We start from the raw sequence: 17,740 nt of genomic DNA on the forward strand, positions 1-17,740 counted from the left end.
GTGAACTGTACGTAACAGCAAATAACAGCTTCCTTGGTCCCGCTTTTCTGCATGTTGATTGGATTTCTTTTTGTGAGTTATTACTTTGAAACAGCCTTTTCCAGTTCACCTGTCTTTTACTTGTAGCTTCCTATTCCACTTTCTCAATTACTGTGCTCCACTGCTAGGAGCTGTCCCTGAGAATCCAGCTGAAACCATTCACCACTTCAAGATATTGTTCCATCAAAAAGATCTACAGGATATTGAAGCATGATAATTAATTTCTTAATATATGTATTTTTAATCTCTGTATTTCATTCCATTCCTACCACTTTTCCTCTCACTGTCCTGAGAGGTCATGCATATGAAATCGTTCCAGATATTGTTCTAGTCCCTTTCATTGCTTAACTGACTTTTCTTTCTAGTTAAGCCTTATGAAGCTTTTAGCATCAGCTGTTGCCTCTGGTTGCCTGATCAGTTCCATGAAAATGCTGCTCAGTGTCTTTTTCTTTAAAAACATTTGATGGGTAGATGCAAAGCCACATCAAAGCCACTCCTGTGCTGTCTGGTCCTCAGAAGTTTTAAAATATAACTAAATATCAGCGTTCCTTTTATTAACAGCTACAAAACTTATTAGGTGTGGTACAAATAGAAAGTGGTGTCTTAAAGAAAAAAAAAAAAAAAAAAAAAAAAGCTTAAATTTAAATAAAATAAAATAAACTAGAGCTTAGGAAGATTTAACGATGATAATCCTGATTTCACAGCTCTTGTTGCTGCATTGATGTAGGAGCTAAGAGGCAAGTTAGTCATAAGTTGTCCAAATAAAACAGACGGTAAACTTGTTCAAGCATCATCTACCATGAAAGAGGAGTGTGTAATGTTTTGGAGTTCAGTTAAGAGTTTAAGGAACAGGATAGTGAAAGCTAATAGCTCAGGTTGTCTTCTTTCTGTGTGGTTATACAAAACAAGAGTTCAAGTAGTTCAGCTTCACAGATTCACCAGTTTTCTCCCTAGTTCGGTTATCAGTTTTGGGTTGACATGAGCCACAAATTCAGATGAGGTTTATTGGTTTGTTTTGAAGATTAACCCACTGATTGTTAGGTGGTTTCCACAACAAGCCAATATCCATCTGAAGAGTTTCAGATGCATTTTTTATCTTGGTTGCTTTCCAGCTAAGCAAGGATATGCTTCATAAAGTTGTCTTACATTGTACTTCCAAAAAATTGGGAAAGGAAAAAGGCCAGTGAGGCGCATCTGTCTATAGAAAATCGAAACACATAGAGACCAGAATTTACCACAGAACAATCCAAATTCAGCCTTGGTTGAGTACCACTGGCCTCAAGAATGAATTTGACCCAAAATAGTGCTGTTTACTTGGTTAAATTTGGAAATACTTATATCAGCTTTGGAGAGAAGGCTTAATTCATTAGAGTATGGAAAAAGTTCATGTGTTTGATCACACAATATTTTGCTGCTAATAGGTTTTGGATGCTCATTTTTTCAACTATTTATATTGTCCATCAATTGCTGTAGGCTTCTGTCTGGAATTTGGAAGATGGGCCACTGGGGGTCTGTTACAGAGCTTTGCATCAGCGTCAGTCTGCTTTGGTATCATGCAGACTTTAATACTGTCCTTTTCCTACTTGAGAACATCTCTTCATTGTTTCATGTCACAGATGTATCGGAAGAATGTCCAGCAGCTTCTCCAGAACCTGCTACGAAAGCTCGCAACTGTTAGCCAGTATGAGGAAGTACTTGCAAAAATCAGTGCAGCATCCACAGATCGCCTCACAGTCTTAAAGACCAAGCCACAGTCCATCCAGAGGGACATAATCACTGTCTGCAATGATCCCTACACATTAGCTCAGCAGCTGACACACATAGAGCTTGTGAGTTTCAATTTTTTCCGGTGTGGTTTTATTCTTCTTCTTTTGAAATGCAAGTTAACAGAGGATATGACTTGACTGCTTGTGTGCTTTATTTAGGAGAGACTTAATTACATTGGGCCAGAAGAATTTGTCCAAGCGTTTGTACAAAAGGATCCTTTGGATAATGACAAGGTAATTTGGAGATCTGGAGCAGCTCTGAAACGTGACGTTTAACATCCTAAATTGAAATGCCCTCTGAACTGAAATCAAGGACCAGCAGAAGCAAGCTTTAAAGTGAAAAGGCTTTAGTATTCATCATAACAATTTTGTTTCATCAGTGCTTTTTCTTCCTGGAGCATGCCTCCAGGATCTCCAGAACACAGAAAACAAATTGCATTGGCCTAACCCATTTGCTGTTTATTTGTTTGTTTGTTTTAGACTGAGGGGAAACTTAATCCTGTGAGTATTTTCTTCTAGCAACCTTTGTGTTTGACAGCACAAAACTGCATTTAACTATGGCTTTTATGTTACTCACTTTCAACGTCTGCTCTTCCTTTTACTAAACTGAAGGTAGAGCAGTACTACTACTATTTTGGGTACTGTCTTCAAGATTATTTATGCTCTTTAAATTGTACAAAGGGAGTCAGCTAGCACTAGAATTACCATCCAGACTAAAACCAACCAACAGAATAGGATGACTAATTGGAACAGGCTCTGTCCAGTAAGGCTGTGGATGCCCCTTCTCTGGAAGCATTCAGGGCCAGGCTGGATGAGGCTTTATGCAACCTGGTCTAGAGGGAGATGTCACTGCCTATAGCAGGGGGTTGGAACTAGATGATCTTAAAGGTCCCTTCCAACCCAAACCATTATGTCATTCTATGACTCAACTTTATATTCCGTTTTCCTGTGAGATGGTATCTTACAATGACTTTATTTAATATTAAGCAGATACTTACCACTGTTTGCCTAACTCTATCCTGATTCCTCAAAGCATGCTGGTGGGTCTAAGAGCAGATAATGTATTCTACATGGTTCTAAGAGTGCCCCACTGGGTCAGCAGCTCAAGAAGAAGTGATACATACCCAGAGACTGTCAATTCTACTTTACCTCTAAGTTTTTTGTCGTTGTTGGCTTATTGAGTGAATCCTGATCCCTTTACAGCATCTTGAGATGGCAAGCCAAAAGATCCCTCTTGGGTGGATATTGTAGTAAAAACTGATGTTTTTCCTCTTCAGAGCTGCTACGGAGATCGAAAGAAGAGCCGTAATCTGGAAGCATATGTGGAATGGTTTAACAGGCTCAGTTACTTGGTTGCAACAGAAATCTGTATGGTGAGCAAAGACTTCATCTGCTAAAATATTTTATTTAATCATCAAAACCATGGAGTCTTTTTGCTGTGGTGATATTATAGTGCATTAGCTCTCCTTGGGACAGAAGTGGGTGTTGTTTCTTTTGGGGCTGCATTGGTGCAGTTTCCTGCTAAGAATCACAAGCATGTGCATTTCTTACAGCCTGTGAAGAAGAAGCACAGAGCAAGAGTGATAGAATATTTCATTGATGTGGCACGGGAATGTTTTAACATTGGGAACTTCAACTCCTTAATGGCTATTATTTGTAAGTATGCATCCTCGGGCATGTTGTCCCTGTTTCAATCTGGGTAAATGAAGTGCAATGCTTTCTGTGGAATTCTGCTGCTTAGCATGCAGTTGGGAGGGGAAGAAGTGGCAGCGAACTGCTAAATGATATTGTAGTATTACTTCCATAAGAAATTATTTACTCTTTAATGTACATCACAGGTAAGTTTTCATTGTAACTCTTAGATCTCCACTTTTTGCATCAGACTTTAATGCTAAGTTGAAATAGAAACTCTGGTAGTATGAAATATTGATGTCTTCCATAATTTCTACAGTACCACAAATATCCAAGTGGTTTGAAAATTCCACACCTTTATATCTGATAGGAAACTGCTGAGGGTATTTGTTGAAATGGGAAATCTTCCCAGATACATGCAATTTTCAGTTAAATTTGTAAAAGAAAGAATTCAGAGAATTTTGCTTTTTTACTGCATATTCAGGTTTAACAAGACCACATGAAATAATGTTACAGTATTTTGTTAGAGCCTTTTTTTCCGCAAAATATATGCTGATCTTTGTTTCCAATGTGTTTTTATCACTGGACTTTCAACAAAATACTGTCTGATTTCTGAAAATATGTATTATTGTTAATAGCTCCTTTGGATTAGGAATGCTTAACAGCCTTAAATAATCTCAAAGATTTTTAAATGTTCAAACAATTTCTCTTATATCTCTTATAGCTGGCATGAACATGAGTCCTGTTTCTCGATTAAAGAAAACGTGGGCAAAAGTGAAGACTGCCAAATTTGATATTCTTGAGGTAAGCTCAACCAATACCTGTGTGCATAGCTGTTGTTAGCATGCTACTTTAAACTGCTCTGAAGTTTGTTTTATGGCAAGTTTAATTTAGTATATATTTGCTATTAATAGAGTAGCCAGCGGGAGCAGGGAGATGACTGTCCTGCTGAACTCAGTTCTGGTGAGGTTGCATCTTGGAAACTGTGTTCAGTTTTTGGGCCCTTAGTACTAGAAAAGCATGGAGGCCCTGAAGTGTGTCCAGAGAACAGCAGTGAAGTTGCTAAGGCATCTGGAGCACAAGTCCTATGAAGAGTGGCTGAGGGAACTGGGATTGTTTAGTCTGGAGAAGATTCAGGAGAGACTTTATGGCTCTCTACAACTGCCTGAAAGGAGGTTCTGAGGAGGTAGGGTTAACCTCTTCTCCTGGTGGTTGGACAACTGGCCTCAAGTTGCGTTAGGGGAGGTTCAGGTTGAATATTAGGAAAAAATTACTCTCCAAAAGGGTGGTCAGTCATGAATAGGCTGCCCAAGGAGTTGTTGGAGTCACTGTCTCTGGAGGTGTATTAAAATAGGTAACCTCTTGAAAGGCAGATATATAAGAGGTTGGCACTGATTCACCTAATGCAGTTTTGTCTTTGAAAATGAAGGTTAGCTGTTAGGCGGCTGCTTTGTCCATTCAGAGAAATTAATCTTGATTGATTGCCAATTAATTTCAGATAGTAGAGACTTTTGGCAAAGATTGTGTAGGGGCAGCAATATATGAGTTTGTGATTTTCTCAGGAAATTATTCACAAGTTAATGAGCTTGGTCTAAATGACAGTTGTTTAACTCACTCTGTAAGTAATATAGAGGCAGTGTAATGTTCATGACACAAGCATGAGGTGTTTATTAATATCAAGAGATTTGACTTGTGCTCTGACAATGGATTAAAGCTTGACAGTTGTAGCCACGCTTCCTTCCTGCACCCTTGGGTGGGAGATGGACCTTTTTGTGTCGAGGGTGACTGCTAAGCCCTTAATCAGCTCGCAATGTCACAGTCCTACCTCATTCAAACATATTATGCAGGCTGGGCTCTGCTGGTTAAGAACATGTTTTGTGATCTGTACAATCATCCTGACCACTACCAGGTTTAGATGCCTGATCTCCCTCTGTCACTACAGTTGAGTCAGCTCTGAAAAATCTGCATACATAGTAAAAGCAGAATATTACTGCTAAGACCTATTGGTTCATGACTGACTTTTGAGTTAAAGATGAGCCAAATTCTTGATGGAGAAGAAAATAAGAGGTCTATGGTGCCTGCCTTTGTTTTCCTGCTGCCAACTTGTATTGGATCCCTTCTTGTGCTGAGTGAATGTTTTTTTCAATCACGCTTCTCTTCTGATTGAAGGAACAAATGAAAAGATTGCCCCAGTTCTTTAAAAGGGTCTACTTTAAAAGCTCTCTCTTTTTAAAACAGTTGCTCAAGTGAAAAAGTGTTGTGCCTGGTGATGACAGTGGCTCTCTAAAGATCATTATATACATTTCTTCATGCTTTGTAGCATCAGATGGACCCTTCTAGCAATTTTTATAATTACCGGACTGCTCTGCGTGGAGCAACCCAAAGGTCCTTGACAGCTCATAGCAGCAGAGAGAAGGTATGTGCACAAATGATTTGACAATGGGCAGAGATGAAATAAGCTCGTTAAGTTGCATGGTAAGCTTTTCTCTGGGGATTCTGATTTTCAGAGGTGCTGATAATTGCTGAAGGGAAGGATAAGTAGAAGTGCTGATGAAAATGCGAGAGGACAGAGTAGACGCAGGAAGAATAACCAGTGGTCTCAAAGAGACGCAGCTGGGTGTCTTTCAGTTTTAAGTGGCTTTAGAATCTACTAAGGAAAGAAAGATATTCTAAAACTGAGATACAGACAGATCTTTGGTCTAGATTCCATGGAGTCTCTTTCCTTTACAGTGTTAGATGAGCATTAAATAAACTCTAGTTTTTCTTACTTGAGAAGGTGAGCTGAATCAGGTATTAGAAGGAAACAGCAAGTTAAAGTCCCCCTTCACTGATTTCTGGACTTGATGCAAATTATGTATTAACAAGGGTGGCTTTGTTTCTTTACTCTTCAAAATAAATTAGCTTTTTAGAAGTAAAGTGGATTTGGTCACACATGAATCCAGAATCACAGTTGTAGCTCTTGTGAAAAAGAGCCACCCATTCCTAGCTGCCACTCATAGAAGCAGTTGTTCATTAACTACTTTTTTGGGGTGAGTTTTAGGACTTCATAGAAAGAGCTCACGCATTGTGAAATATTGCAGTGAAGTCTTGCTTGGAAGTAGATATGGTGACATTTGTTTTATTCCCAGTTGCTACAAGGATGTCTGGTTATGCAGAATTTTGTGTGCAAATTAAAATACTCTTATCTGGAGGATTTAAAAATATTACAATGTTATCCAGAGACAAATAGTTTAATTTGTTCATTTGTGCTCTGTGCTTGAGCCAATCAGTGCCAAGACTTGCTTGAACTCAGGGAACTGCAGTTCAAAAGTCATTTACTGTTTTTCTAAGCACACCTCATAGCAGCAGTAAGCAAACAGTCAAGTGCCAACAAGTGCTTCAGTTGTGACCTTGAGAGAACCATGTGCCAAGACAACGTCAAGATAATGGAAGCAGTTTGGCACAAAGCTGGAAAGGAAACTACATGGGCTAGCTAACCATCCAAGGGAGGACTTTCCTCATAGAGGAACATCATGTCTTATAAAATGTAGCGCATGCAGAATTTTTGTTTGGTGAAAGGAGAGAGAAATAATGCAGATCTTATTTTTCGATATTTTGCTTAGCTTTTGTATCACATGGCTTCTTTTGAATGTCCTCTGTAGAGCAGTATAGTTTTAGTCAGCACTGGACTCAGAGTAATTTTGTTCTTTCCTTAGATTGTGATACCATTCTTCAGCCTCTTGATCAAAGATATTTACTTCCTCAACGAGGGTTGTGCCAATCGTCTTCCAAATGGTCATGTCAATTTTGAAGTAAGTAGACCACTGTGACACCGAGTGGGGTTTTTGTATAGCGTCAGCCTCTTCAGCAGAAAACTCAAGGCAGATCTTGATTCAGCTTCCACTGGATTTTAGCGTATAAATTGAGTACATCTGCTCTTCTCACAGGAGTGAGGAGGTCATCAGGAAAGTGCAGTTATGATGGAGTCTGAATATTTATGGAAACCAATTCAATAGTCACAGGTTTTTAGTTGGAAAACTCAAAACTTTTTCCCAGTGCTCAAATTCATATAAATATTTCAACTCATACATTCGTTTATGCTTAACCACTAATCGTAGAAATTAGTATTTTTGGTCTTCTTTAGAACCCCAGAAGTAAAAGGTGAGTTCATACTTGTTGAGATACATATGTAGTATTTTTGTGTGTGAATCACAGAACCGGGTAATATAGGAGCAATGAAGGAGTTTTGAGCCCGTTCCAGTAATGCTTTTGCCTTTGATTTCATGTTTCTTATCTGTGGATTACCCCATGATTTGTTTTCTAGTGCTTTCTCTTCTAAAGACATCTGGGTCACTCACACAAAATGACACTGATTTCACTTCTTGTAATCAGCCTCAATTAGCCTGGTTCTAAAGTTAGACGGTTTGATGGTCTGGAATGCCTTTTTTCACAAAGAATACAAGTACCCTTGAGGCATGTTAAACTTTAATTGAAAGAGCTTATCAATGAGTGACATCAACACACTACATGGGGAATTTTTATTTTTGGCATCAACTTGCGGCAAGAAAATGGAGTGTTTCATATTGATTAACTTGGAATGGAACATCTGGATTTCCAAATGTCAGTGTGAAGCATCTGTAGACTTGATGTGAAAATTACTGAATACTTCACTGTGAAACAATGAGTATCATCAAATGTGGAAGTTGGGTGTAGAACTATTATCAGCTACTTGAAAGGAAATTGAGTGCGGATCATGATGTGCTATTTATATTCATAAATAACAATTTCACCAGAGCTGAGGATTGGGAAGTCATTCCAGGTTGAGGTAGAAATGCAAGAGTTGTTCAGTTAAGTCATGTATAAAATTCAGCAAGCTCCCAAGCCTTGGACTTGAAACTGGGATCTCTCTGCTCTTTAAGATACGTTCAGGTAAATAATACCCTCTTGTATCTTTGTTTCCCATTCTACTCTGGCAGAAGTTTTGGGAATTGGCAAAACAAGTCAGCGAGTTTATGACATGGAAGCAAGTGGAGTGTCCATTTGAAAGGGATCGGAAGATTCTGCAATATTTGCTCACTATCCCAGTCTTCAGCGATGATGGTAAGGGGCCCTGGAATTCCTGCAGATCCTGTGTCACTGGTTATTGTTTTGCCTCTGTCCTTGTTAGGTCATTGCTTCCTCCCAGTAAAGACGGTATTTGACCTGAAACATCTCTGTCTGGAAAGTTTAAAAAAATGCTTCTCCCTTACAAATAAGAGAGAAAATAAGATTTTTCTTTTTAAGCTGCAAAAATTGACTGTGACCTTTTCTTTAAAATGGGATGAAAATACTTGATTTGATATACAGTCCCTGTAAATATCATTTGAAGTTTATTTATATAGACTTTCAGGACACTTAAAAGGGTGCTGCTTGAGAAAGGAAACTGGGACTTGGATGGTTTCTTACGAAGCGCTATAGCCCTAGGCTCAATTTTTCCTTTTTGAGTGTTTCCTTCCACTCTTGTGCTTTTCAGCTCACACTGAATTTCTTTTCTTTTTTTTTTTTTCCTTTTTCTTTTTCCTTCAGGGCAGTCTTTGTTCTCATGCACTTTTTGTTAGAATTGTCTGGATGTAATTATAAGCAATGTTGTACTTTATGATGGGATTCTGTAGCCCTAATCTGAGGGATGGGTAATGTAAGCCTGCTTCATTTAACTTCCAACTTCCATCCATTTCCCAGGTCGAGCAGATTTTTAAATGCCAGTGGATTTAACTTATTGTATTTGCTTGTGATTGCAGCACTTTACTTGGCTTCCTATGAGAGCGAAAGTCCTGAGAATCACGTTGAGAAGGACAGATGGAAGACTCTGAGGTTTGTGTCAAAGGTTACTCACATCAGTGAATAAAGAGAATAGGATCTGGAGCTAGCATCAAACAGTTAAAACCAAATGGCACACTATGTGTTTCAACAGATGGGCCTCAGTGTCAGCATAAATCACCCTTTCGCTCTGGAACTCTTGGAAAAAATGAGCACAGTTTTCATCTGATGGGAGTCAAAAGAAGTAATTGAGTATCTTAATTTGTTACATTACTCAATGTAGGAAAAGTACTTTCTGAGCTTTGAAGAAATCTGGTTTTCAGGGAGCCCTTTCTGGAGATATTATATCCCTTTCTGAACTTAGTTTTTTCAGAGATCACAAAGATCGTCCTGAGTCTCGGAGAAAACTGATCATGTGAATAGATAAGAGACGTGGAATTAAATAGTATGTGCATTCCACACAGAAGCAAGGTGGACAGAGAAAGTCTGTGGGCTTGTAGATCTGCGATAACGCCAACCTCAGTTTCACAGGATCCTTATCTGAGGCACTCTGAAACTATCTGAGGAGATTTACATCATTCTAATGGCTGTTTTGTTCATGTTTCCCTCTTCATTTCAGGTCTACGCTTCTGGGCAGAGTGTAATGCATGGGATGGCTGCTGTTGCTGTCACCGAGGGGCATGGCGTGGTTTATGTTTTTATGCACCAAGTGGTGTTCAAAGTGATGAAAACTGTGCAGTCAGATGAGATAACTTGTCAACAAAGATGAAACAAGTTAACTCAAGAACAAACAGGCAGCTTCTCCTATCAGACAGATGAGATTAAATCACAGCCCACTCTCAACTTCAGTATTGATTGAGGACAGCATTGATAGAAGTCTTTGAAGAGCTCAGATGCCGCCCGTGAATCATTTCACACCTGGATGGAATATTTTTTTCCTTCTTCCTGCTGGAGCTAGCTGCTACAAGGACTCTAATACGATGTTATGGAGGAGAAAAAAAATCACTGTTCCTTACAGGGGAAACCCAGGTCTGCATTGACTTCCTGATAAGCTGAAGATAGCCAGGAACTCTGGTCAGGACTGCTATCAAGGGAAAGGACTGGACACAACAAATTGGCTGCTGGGGGGGGGGTTTCTCCCCACCACTGTAATGGTGGCTATTTCTTTTTCCATTATGTTTTTGAGTTGGCTGCTGGCAGGCAAACTCATTATAAGTTATTAAAAAATATATTAAGTAATAAAAATTAAGACCGTGGTAGATCAAACACTTGCTAAAAATATAGTAGCTATGTAGCATGGACTATTTTACAACTTATAGAGAGGTTTTTTTCTTTCTTTCAGTTGTTTATAACTAACCACTACATGCTACAGACATTCGCATTTTTACTATACAGTTTTGTTACTCTAATTTTCCATGTTTGACCTTCTTATATTAGGTTGAAAAGCTGACTTTTCTAGAATGGTCTCTGAGAAATGGATGTACAAACTATGTTGAAATATGGAAGTATGTTTGTAAGTCATTTTTATAATTGCATTTTTGGTAACAATGGAGAACACAACCCAGTTTGATGGAGTTAGCAAGATGCAAAAAAATGAAACAAAAAATACCAACCGAGGCTTCTTCCCAAGTACATCTGTGAACAAAGCAGTCTCATTGTTTGCTTTATGGGTTATTGTTCTGTGAAGTAATTCACTGTGTTACACACCTAGTGAGTTTGTAGTAGCTCTGAATACGTAGCCACTCTATTTATGCTAGGAAGAACCAATGGGGGGAAAAGAAACTGTAGCTGTAGATCAACCCTGGATGCGAAATCACTAAGCATAAGCAAATACCTGGCAAAACAGGTATTTGCAATTATCCTACCACTGTTATTAAGGGGAAAAAAAAAAGAATAAAGATATCTATTGCACTCATCTGTTGAGTTTTCAGGTAAGGCTGATGTTTAAGTCAATATTCTGTCTATCCCTTTCCAGGGAGGTATTTAATTTCTGAATTCTCTAGAATGTGCTGTTGTAGCCTTCATGCATATTGTTATTACATACTGTCGGTCTGCTAGTATAAGGTGCTGGAAATTGTTGAACTGCGTATTCCATGAGCATGAGCTATGGAAGTGCCCTCCTGTTTGGTGAGTTAAGGTGGAGGAGGAAGAAGGGACTGACTTTTTGAAAGAAGTCTGCTTCTCCAGTTCAGACATTTATACCCCACCTTTTATCACATCTGAGCTTTTTCTCTACAACCCTAAAGGAGAAATAGCATTAAGCAGCATCAACTAGAGCAGGGGCTTTGTGTGCTGTATTTTCGGGCAGGCTCTGTGCAGCCTCTATTCTCTTCTTCAGTTTTGAACATCCCAGGCTACTGTTGTGTTCTTGAAGCATCGATTTGGAAACAGGTAATAGCACATATCTGCAGCAAATCAGAGAGAAAATGAACCTTGTGTAGCTATCCAGCTTCTGAATGCTCCAAACTCCCAGAAATGAGAAGTCAAAGCGACTCATTAACTGTATTGGATTGAGTGTTCAGTCAGTGCTTAAAATCCTTGTGCAGTGCTGACAGATGCTCAGTGCTTAACAGGGACAGAAAAATTAAAGTCTGCCCTGTCAAATGACTCAGTCGAGACCCGGATTTCTTTCTGTCCATGGTGTAGGCAAAGACAGAAACGGGGGGTGTTAAGGATCTGTTTAAACCATCTATTTGGAAGAGTCGAGATATCCAGCTGTGCCCACAAGAGCAATGCCTGTCCTCGTTACTCAAATATTTCCTGTTTCTTCTGCTTAGGTACAGCTTCAGGGCAAAATCTTAAAAAGAATTTTCAGTTGTATGCAGTACCATGCCAAAGCCTGCTTAAAGCCATCACCTTCAGCAACAAGAAGCTCTACCTCTAAGTGAATTCTGTGGGGTTTTTGTGTGCAGTCTTTCTAGACAGCACTGTCTGTCAAACAGCAGTAGGCAAGCTGTCATTCATCTTCCAAAACATTTTTTGTAATGAGTGATGCTCTCTGTCACTTAGAGTGGTAATTCGATATTAGTTGTGTGCAGTGGGACCTCTGGTGGACATCTGGTGGTATTTCTGCTGAGAAGTTTTCTTGTGAACAAGCTTTTGATCATCAGACGGATCCAGATGGCTCATATCTACCAAGCAGACATACCCTATGCTGTATTTTATGGTCTCATTGGTCATGTGTAATCAGCTGATTTTCAGCTTGAAATCATGGCTGACAAGGATTTTCAAGGGAAGCAGCCTATTTACCATGCTACTGTTGTCAGCCTTCTGCTTAACAGACAATGGACTCCAAACTGCCAGATGTGAAGTGTGAGATTGCTGCCAGAAAGTGCATTGTTGGCACCAACAGGCCGCTTTGCCACAATTCTACTGTGCTGGGCTAAGTTCTGGAATAAGTTTATCTTTAATAGAAAATTTCAGCTATAATGTGACCCTAAAGGGTGTTTCTTTATAGGACAAACACATGCTTTGTAGGGTTTCTGCTTTGATAGTGCTGTTCTTCCCTGTTCTATGAAGTCCAGAGGTTGGAAGGGGACATTATTCTTAGGTGGTAACAGTAGCATTTAGATGCTGAATGCTTCACTGCTTTTTAACTTTTAATTATTAATAATTATTTTTTTCTGGAGAGAAAGTGCATACAGAGGATGATCAGCAAGAGCTGTGGTTGAAAGTTGAAGGCAGATGGCTGAGAACAATGAATGATGTGGGCAAGGAAGTCTAAAGGAGCATGTGTTGTCAGACAAAGAGGTTGGTTCCACTTACAGGAAGTGATCTATCAATTGCTAAAACTGCAGCTGCGCTGGGGCCTTACTGTTTCTCAGGTAACACTGACATTTTCTTGGCTGTGTCTTACAGAACTGGCCTATCATCTCCCATGTTTTATCCCTACCATCTTTCTCAAAATTGAATGAAAATATGCAAACAATACTAAAACACAGCAAATGAAAACAGCTATGGGAGAACTACTTTTAGCAGAGGTTGGTAGAAAAACAGAAGTAATTAGGGCTGGGAGCATGTCTGTCATTTCAGAGGGAGCAAGGCTCTACTTACACCCCTTCTCCAGCTGGCTCTAGCTTTTCTGTAAACCAAGTTAGGGAAATCAGAGAAAAATAAAGACTAAGAACAAGTTATGGGATAAGAGAAAAGAGGATATGATAGGAGATTGGTTAGCATCCCTTTCCTGAGACAATTAGGGTAAGTGGTATTGAATAGAAGTGCATTCAAGCAAAGTTAAGTTATGGTGATTTGACTTACACATGCTTGCTGATGCAGAACCTGTGTTCATTCACAGAAATAAGCAGAGTGATCTACTGATTGAGAGGAAATATAATGAGAGCATGTGAGATTCCAACAAAAGCGACCTGATAATACAACAGTAAATAAATAAATAAATCAGACTTAATAATAATTTGGAACCTTCTGCCAATTTTTGTACAAGCATTTGGAATTGCTGAAAGTACTCCTGCCTAGCATGTCTCTAATCCAGGTAATTCCACACTGGGAGCTAAATGATTTCACTGAGCTGTCATCCACTGTCAAAAAGCAGTTTAGCAGTGTGAGATTTGAGGAAAAATGTGACAATAGTGAAAATGTGTGCATGATGAGGAGGATGTGTGCTTAGGTCCTTGGTTCCCATGGTAGGGACTGCAGCCTCAAAACAGACAAAGCTAATTTGCGACAATGTAGGTTAGACTGGTCTTCCTACACATCAATTATGTAGGTATTTATTCTAGTTCTGATCATTTATTCCTGATGTTATTGTATTTACTTGTCCCTGAGAATCTTGCTGCTTAGAAAACCTGGGTAGGGTAGTGGGAAAAAGAATGAAATGTGAAGAGTATGAAAAGTCTCAGAAACTTGGAGTGGAAACCTGGAATTAAAGAGCAGCACAGATACATTCTGAGGCAGATGAGTTCACCAAGTGGAAGCTCTTGCAGTTTCCAAAGTTGACATGGCTTTTGTTTTTCCATATTAACCAGATACAGTCATATTTTTTCCTTATTCTGTCTGCATTGTTTTTCCCAGCTCAGACTAGGCTGCAGTGACGGAAAGAAATGAAGAAGTGGCTCTTCTGAAGCTGGGCAGAGGAAAACAGGACTGTCACTGGCCCATAGCAGCATGCTGCTGTAATGAAGGGGAGTGAAGGGTGTCATTGCTGTGTGAAAGTCCAACGAGGTCTGACTGCAGTGCTGATAAAATCCCGTTTCCATAGAAATATTCTGTGCTGTGGATGTTTGGGGTGAGAAGAGGATAGGCACAACAGTATATGAAGTGAAGGTTCTCTAACTTCGTTCTGAAATATGGCTCTATTTATCATCTTCATATCTCACGCAGATTATCAAAACTGTGCAGAAAGGCTTTCCCTCTTATCCCCATCTAGTAACTGATCTACTTAACGCCACTGGGGCCATTTCTCAGCACAGTTATTGCTCGGTGGCTATTTGTCAATAAAGAAGCAGATAATTTAGGTACAGCTAACTGAAATCAATCACACAGAACGATCTGTTGTGACATTTACATGGTAATTTCCTGAAAAAGATGAGTAACATCAAGAAAAAGCCTAAGAGCTGAAACCAGGAAGGTTACTTTATCCCTTACACGTGGGAACAAATTCCAGGTAGACCCACATAGTTCTGGCTCTATTGATCCTGTTTTAAGGAATAGGAGAGTTTTATTTTATGGGGCTGCTAAGCCATCCTCTTCTGCCAATGTTATGTGAAGCAAAGTAATACTGCTCAGCAGTGAGAAGGTGCGTTCCAGTTTGCCTCTCTTGAGGAGAATGTGTGAGAATTCCAAGAACTGTGTTTGATTATAAAGGTTGGAACTGACTCTAATGATTTCTGTAGTGGGGAACAGAACTGTTTGCTGAAATGGTTTCATATGAACTTCTGCAAGGCATTTTTTATGGTGTCATCCAGGTAAGATATTAAATATGTTAAAGATATGGTGACATCTTTAGGTAAGATATTAACAGTGAAACCCTTTGCAGCTGAAATGCATCCTGATTAATTACCATGGTGCTAAGGAAGTTGTCTTCTAAAGAAGCAACTGTCCTTGTTGGCACTGGACTTACCTGTCCACATACCACAGTAGCTGAATTGATATTTTGCTTCTTGTAACCACAATAATGTTAACCGCTTCCTTTATCAAAGATCAAATTCACTTCCAGAAATCTTTTGAAAACAACAGTTGGATGCAGTAAAACAAAGCGTGGGAGGTTACTAAGAAAAAGTCAGAGTGGCTCAGGAATCAGAACAAAACCTATGAGAAAAGTCAATTTCTGGCAAATTCCTGAACTGTTCCCACTTTGGAGTCAGTTGTTAAAGATAACTCTTAGATAATTGAAAATAGGATATTGCGGTTATCCAGAACTTCTAGAAGCGTGTTATAGAAATGTCCTGACCAAGGTAACTGTGAAGATTCTTTAAGCTCCATGGCTCTGTAATTCTTTTACAGAAAAACAAGAGTACATTGTCAGAATGCTCACGTGAGCTTCTGTCTGTTTGGGGTCTTAATAGTACCTTTAATCATGCACTTTATCTTTTGATTAGACAAGAAGTGGTCAGGAAGTTGGATGCTATGATCTTTGAAGGTCCATTCCTATTTCTCTTTCCTCTCCTCTTTCCTTTTTTTCTCATTTTTCAGCTACTGTCACCAGCCCAACCACTAGATGTCTGCAATGCTCAGAAAACTAAAAGGTGCCTTGAGAAAAGCATTTGGGAAAAGGAAAGGAGAACCAAGGGACAGGAAGGGGGAATGCAAAAGGACCTGGAAGGGCTCATTGCCAGGCCAAGCCATCCTTGAGCCACAGATGGTATTCAGGCCTCTCTTGTCAAGCTCTCATTTCAGCGCCCAGGGGTATGTTTCCACCACCAGGAATGCTGAACTGATGATTTCATTTTCTTTGGAGAGTAGGAGGGAAAGGAGCACTTCCTCCAGCTCCAGCCTGGTGTTAGGATGTGGCAGTAGCATGTTTTCCATCCATGTTAGGGGGCACACTCAGTGTGATTTAAGCTGGTAGATGGAAGATGGTGATAGGTTGAGACATAATAAGCCCTAAGTTGCACCAGGGGAAGTTCAGGTTGGATATTAGGAAACATTTATTCTCAGAAAGAGTGGTGAGGCATTGGAGCAGGCTGCCCAGGGAGGTGGTAGAGTCACTGTCTCTGGAGGTGTTCAAGAACCATGGAGATTCTAATTCTGAGGGGCATGGTTAGTGGGCCTGGTAGGGATGGGTTAATGGTTGGGCTAGATGATCTTAGTGGTCTTTTTGAGCCTGAGTGACTCTATGATTCTATAATCTCCTCTGGTTAGGATGGCACAGGGCAAGGATGTCCTGGAGACTTCCTGTTTCAGTGGTGGAGAGTGTGAGGAAGCAGATAATGATCCAGGATGACAGAGCCTACTGCTGTGACATGCGTGTACTGTTCCAGACCAGGCACTGGGGGAGCTGAGCACTGTGCTCCCCAGGTTTCTAGGTCCAGTGTTAAACACCTATATCTCCTTTGTCATGCACAAGCATGCCTCCAGTTCTTGCTCCCCATTCTTTTATTTCTGCAGTTTGCATTTATCTTTCCTTGCTTTCTTACTAGGTTTGGGGTTTCTTTCTTTTCTTTAAGGTACCATCCTGCAGTGCCGTGGTCATAATGTAGCATACTATGATGCTTTATTCACAGTGAAGACTTTTACTGTCATGACCCTCCAGCTGTCAGAGCTGGGGAATTCTTTGGGATATTAATTAGTCTTATTTGTTCCATGACACCCCTGGTCACAGGATTCAGAGATGTAGCTGCCCATTTTCCCTATATCCACCTCAGATTGACTTTGGTGCTCTGTAATGTCAATCTAATTTAGCCTAGAGCAAAATCAGGATATGTTCTCTGCCAGAGTTAATGGCAGTGATGTTCTGTGTAACAAAATTGCTCACTGTTTGCCTTGAATATGTTGTAGCATTTTACATAATTTGATTGCTGTTGTTGAGGTCACACAGTGCATTTAGACAAGCTACTGTTGCATTGTTATAAAGATGTATTTTACAGACTGCTACTGGAGAGAAGGGAGTCGTGACAGGTTCAGTGTTAGACAACATTAGGTATAGTAGTTTGGTTAAAATTGCTTTTTACTCCTATAACTGAAAAACAGCAGCAAGAAACAGCACCTCAAGTGAAAGGCCCAGTCTGACCTTATGAAGTCAATGAAATGATTTTTTTCCCCGTAATATTTTCTAAAACACCTTCCATAATACTTATACTCTGTTTAGCTTATGATTTCATTTTTATTTCCAGTGCCAAATTCAGTACAGTTCTGAAGTACCAGAAAATGCATGCTAGAATCTTTTCAGTGCTGAAATCACAACTCTGAAAGGTTGGCTAGGGATAAACATAATAACCTTAAATGCCTCAGTTTTCTTATATTGAGATGAGCCCTACTACTTCTTGAAGGACAGGAGGAACACAGGAAATGCCATTTCTGTAGAGCACTCTGTGAGAATTTTAATGTCAGAAGGTTCTGGGAGAACTTCAGAC

At 39.7% G+C, this 17,740-nt stretch overlaps 1 protein-coding gene across 5 annotated transcripts in view; it reads left to right on the forward strand.

Annotated features, from left to right (window-relative positions):
• The window catches only part of RASGEF1B (RasGEF domain family member 1B), an 84,199-nt gene extending 73,072 nt beyond the window's left edge, over nucleotides 1-11,127 (forward strand). For all 5 annotated transcript variants that reach the window (XM_015861798.2, XM_015861794.2, XM_015861796.2 and 2 more), the window contains 10 exons: nucleotides 1,656-1,868; nucleotides 1,965-2,039; nucleotides 3,083-3,178; nucleotides 3,359-3,461; nucleotides 4,162-4,241; nucleotides 5,758-5,853; nucleotides 7,133-7,228; nucleotides 8,393-8,516; nucleotides 9,194-9,266; nucleotides 9,832-11,127. In XM_015861798.2, coding sequence (XP_015717284.1) covers nucleotides 1,656-1,868; nucleotides 1,965-2,039; nucleotides 3,083-3,178; nucleotides 3,359-3,461; nucleotides 4,162-4,241; nucleotides 5,758-5,853; nucleotides 7,133-7,228; nucleotides 8,393-8,516; nucleotides 9,194-9,266; nucleotides 9,832-9,856 — 981 coding nt within the window. In that variant the 3' untranslated portion in view covers nucleotides 9,857-11,127. The remainder of the gene's footprint in view (nucleotides 1-1,655; nucleotides 1,869-1,964; nucleotides 2,040-3,082; nucleotides 3,179-3,358; nucleotides 3,462-4,161; nucleotides 4,242-5,757; nucleotides 5,854-7,132; nucleotides 7,229-8,392; nucleotides 8,517-9,193; nucleotides 9,267-9,831) is intronic.
• Nucleotides 11,128-17,740: the final 6,613 nt, after the last annotated feature.

This window comes from Coturnix japonica, chromosome 4 (assembly GCF_001577835.2).
Source record: "Coturnix japonica isolate 7356 chromosome 4, Coturnix japonica 2.1, whole genome shotgun sequence".
In the NCBI taxonomy this organism is placed as follows: Eukaryota; Metazoa; Chordata; class Aves; order Galliformes; family Phasianidae; genus Coturnix; species Coturnix japonica.